The following is a 4324-nucleotide window of genomic DNA, read 5'->3' on the forward strand; positions in this document are numbered from 1 at the left end:
CTGGGGCTGGGCAAGGGCAGGGTGGGGCTCCCAGACCTACAGACACTACCCAGGAGCCACCTGACCAGACAGGGAGAACGCGCCGCAGCAGGGACGCGCAGGGGAGGCCAGGCTCGGTCTGCCCCCGAAGGCTAGCTCTACGCCCAGATCAGCCTGGGCCCCAGGAGGTTTCCAGCCAGTGCCAGGCTCCAGGCCTCGGCTCCCTAGCAAGGCGCTCGGTGTCCCCCACGCGCAGACCCGACTTGAGGCTGAAGAAGCCCCAAGCCCAGGTTACCTTCCATCAGCACCAGCAGCACGTCTCGCAGGATGGTCAGGGTCGTCCCCAGGACCAGGACAGAGAACAGGAAAGTGCAGATGGGGTCTACGAACTTGTACTCTGGCTGTGGAAAAGGGGGACAGCCCAACCTGGGGTTCACCACCCGCCTCAGCCTCCCTGCACCCCTCTCAGCCAGCGCTGGGTCAGGGGAGGCTCTCTCCGCGGGGCGGGGCCTGCTCCCCAGCCTCGCCACCTCCAGTGTTCTACCCTACTCCATGTCTGGAAGAGCAGGCAGGGCAGACCTCAGCAGAGCGGGAGGCACGGCCTTCTCACCCCTCCTTGCCAAGCGACTGAGACATGGGGTCTTCGACGCCGCCTGGCCCAGCAGCCCCGTTTTACAGATGGAGAAATCGAGGCTCAGTTAGAGCAGACCACTTGGCGTGGCTAGCAAGCAGTGGAGTCAGCCAAACCAAATGCCTGCTCCTCACGGCACCTCGCTGCCTGTGTGGGCGACACGCAGCCCTGGGTTTGAATCTGCCTCCACAGCCTGCCAGCCGTGAGACGCGGTGCCAATCCCTGACCCTTTCTGAGCCGCAGGAAACGTTACCGCCTCCCTTCGGGGCAGTCGTGAAGACCAGAGGAGCTGCCACGTGTGGGCTTCCGATAAACGTCCCCTCCCCTCCCGGCCCGTGTCCTCCCCTGAGGGAGCTGAACCTGGAAAGGCTCAGCATAGAGAGCAGCCCCTGCCCCGCCTCTGTCCCCGGCTCTGACCTTGAAGTATAAAACGTAGGCAGCCACGAGGATGCCCACACTCTGCAGAAAGTCTCCAATCACGTGGATGAAGGCCGCTCGGACACTGGGGTTCTGCTGCGGGCTGCTGCCGTGGCTGTGCGCGTGGCTGTGGCCATGCCCGTGACCAGACTGGTGAAGGGTGAACCCCATTCTAGAGTGGTGGGCACAAACCAGAGGGGCTCAGCGGGGCGGCAGGGACTGGCCCCACATCAGCCTAACGGGAAAGTTGCAGGCCTCTGTGTGGTCCCTCTGGCCACGTAAGGAGCCCGACCTACGCCGCCCTTGGTTCATGGGCACGGGAGAAGGGCTCAGCTCCAAGGCAAGGCCGAGCCTGGGCACAGCGATGCCACAGTGCCAAAGGTCAGAGCAGGAGGGCTTCACAGCTGCCATCTAGGTGACCCCATCATGTCCCAGAGAAACTGACGCCACTGAGCAAGGAAAGAGCCCAAATGAAACACCGCGTCTAGGGGCCAGCAGGTGGCGTGGTGGTTATGGCGCTGGAATTCCCACATGGCCGACTGCAGTTGGAGTCCATACTTGGCAGCTTGCTTTCTCACACTTCCTCTCTCTGTGTCTGCCTCTGGCAAGACTCATGTGAAAATAGTAATGATAATAATAAATAAATTAAATTATTGAAAAAAAAGAAAAAGAAAAACCATGTCTTACACACCAGCACCCTCTGGGACCAACTTCAGCTTGCAAAAGGACTTGGGTTCTACCCCAGGGACATCTACTACTACAAGCAGTCACTCCTCCCACTTCTAGCATGAGGTCTCCCAGGCTACTCGCTGACGTGCAGGGGTGCAGATGGAGTGGATGTGCCCCCATTTACAGCTCCCGATCTTTGGCCAAGGCCCCGGGCAGGACCCAGGTGTTCCAGGAACCAGAGCTCAGACCACCGGGGAACTGTCCCCTGGTCTGTACTGGACGGTGGCATGGCCTCCTTGCACCGTGGGCAGACAGTGGTGTTTGTGCAAGAAGTAGAGGAGGGGCCACAGGGGATGGGGCCGCACTCACATGATGTTCACAGCCACGGCGCAGCCTGCCGTGATCAGCATGGTTTCTCCCTGGATCTCGTAGTCCCCAGAGACCAGCCGCTCCACCGCCAGGTACACCAGCACACCGGTCACCACCCAGATGGACAGCACCGACAGCAGGGCTCCCAGGATCTCTGAGAGAGAACCCAACCCACCACGTCCGCCTTAGCATGGTGCCCTGGGCCGAAGGGGCTCCCCTCCCTCCTCAAAGTCAGGGCCTGGGTCCCACTGGGCTCTGCTGAGGTACAGCTGCAGGGCTGCGCCTTATCCCATAGCTGAGCCTGTCAGAGCTGGAAAGAACTTAATTTATCTGGGTCGGGGCCAGCAGGTGCGTGGTGGTTAAGAGGCTGGACTTCCACATGGCTGACCATGGTTTGAGTCCTGGACCCAGTAGCTTTCTTTCTCACTTTCTCTCTCTCTGGTGAGCACGTGTATCCTGTAATAAATTTTAAAATAGTGACAAATAGGGGCCAGCAGATGTGATGGTTACATCACCGGACTCCCAGGTGGTAGGCCCATGATTCGAGTCCTGGACCTGGTAGCTTAAAACTGACACCAGGCACATTGTGTGTGCACCCCAAATCCCAGGAGGAGAATGGGGCAGAAGAGATTGTGGTGTGGCCATCCACCCTGGGGGATAGTGTCTTACCTTTCCTCTCTGTCTCTCTTTGTGTCTCCAAGAGTGCATGTACCCTCTAGCAAAAAATCTCTAAAAAAATAAATAGGGACCAGCGGATGGCATAATGGTTATATTGTTGGACTCCTACATAGTCAACTGCAGTTCAAGTCCTGAACCTGACGAAACTCACACTGGGCGCATGTGCATGTGTGCCCAAAATCCCGAGAGGAGAATAGAGAAGGGATTGCAGTATGGCCATGCCCCCTGGGGATTTCTCTTTCTGTCTCTCCTGCAAGTATATGCGTACTATAGCAAAAATCTCGAAAGAAAGAAGAAAGAAAGAGAGAAAGAAAGGAAGGGACCAGCAGAGGGTGAAATGGTTACATTGCTGGACTCCCAGGTAGTCAACTGCGGTTCAAGTTCCAGACCAATGGCTTAAAACTCACACTGGGCGCCGGTGCATGTGTGCCCAAAGTCCCAAGTGGAGAAGGGATTGTGGTGTGGCCATCCCCCCGGGGGGTGATTTCTCACTTTCTGTCTCTCTGTCTCTCTCTGGCGAGCTCATGCACCATTTAGCAAAAATCTCTAAAATGCTTTTGCTTGGCTGGCAAACCGAGGGTGGTGAGGAGAGGCAGGCGTCTCCCACAAGGCGGGAATGAGACCATGGCACAGACTCCCAGTGAGTTAAGCCCAGCCACAGTAGCCCCGCAGCAGTGCCACGTGCTACAATGCTCGAAGTCATGGAAGACTGGGGTTCGGTTCCCAGGGCAACTTGCTCACAGGCGTGTGGGTATGGCTGTGATTCTGGCCGGCCGGAGGCCCGGGGTCATGGTGTGAGACCTGCTGGTGCTTGTCTCTCGCTCTCCTGAAAGACTCGGGTCTGACCCGTGGGATTATGTGCGGGGTTAATACCATTGTCATTTGTTCTCGACGGTGGCCGCTGCATTTCTCAGGAAGGTGAACTTTGCTCCCCTACAGCCTGGGAGCTCTGGAAGACTGGGACCAGGACTCCCCCATCAGACTGGGACAGAGGCCAAAGTTGACATCCTCTTCCGCCACCCAAGTCACCCTCCCAGCCCCACTCAGGGATCCACCCATTTCCAGCCACCCGAAAAGGCCTGATCTGCCCGCCGCCAACCCCATCTCCAGCCCAACCGGCGCCCTCACCTGCTCGCTGCCAGCCGAAGTTCATGGTCTTGGTGGCTGGCCGGGAGGACATCCAGAGGGAGAAGAGGCTGATGAGCATGCTGGCAAAGTCAGTGAGCAGGTGGGCTGCGTCCGTCATGACGGCCAGGCTCTGTGCCAGGTACCCGCCTGCAGGGCCAGGAGAGCAGGTCCTTCACAGGCCCCCAAGAGCCAGCCCCTCAGTGTGTGCAGGGAGAGCGCAGGCTTGGGAAGAAGGTATGCTGGGTTCGAGAGCCCTCCACCCGCCGGCAGTACAACTGTGAGCAAGTGACTTCCTCTCGGCCTTGATTCCCACTCTGTGACATGGGCCAACATCTACTGAGAGGGACAACGTGAAAATCAAGTGCAACTAGGGACTTTAACCCACGGGAGGCACTCAGGGACCAGCAGTTGGCGTAATGGCTATGTCTCTGGACTCCCATGTAGTCGACCGCG

General features: G+C 58.3%; 1 protein-coding gene across 1 annotated transcript in view; it reads right to left on the reverse strand.

The window, feature by feature from the left end:
• Positions 1-4324, reverse strand: part of SLC30A2 (solute carrier family 30 member 2) — an 11028-nt gene that overhangs the window by 2647 nt on the left and 4057 nt on the right. Inside the window, exons 3-6 of the mRNA XM_006159431.2 lie at positions 3872-4018; positions 2066-2219; positions 1028-1199; positions 275-380 (exon numbers count right to left, since the gene is read on the reverse strand). Coding sequence (XP_006159493.1) covers positions 275-380; positions 1028-1199; positions 2066-2219; positions 3872-4018 — 579 coding nt within the window. The remainder of the gene's footprint in view (positions 1-274; positions 381-1027; positions 1200-2065; positions 2220-3871; positions 4019-4324) is intronic.

Source organism: Tupaia chinensis, unplaced genomic scaffold (genome assembly GCF_000334495.1).
Source record: "Tupaia chinensis unplaced genomic scaffold, TupChi_1.0 Scaffold000628_1, whole genome shotgun sequence".
Taxonomy (NCBI): Eukaryota; Metazoa; Chordata; class Mammalia; order Scandentia; family Tupaiidae; genus Tupaia; species Tupaia belangeri.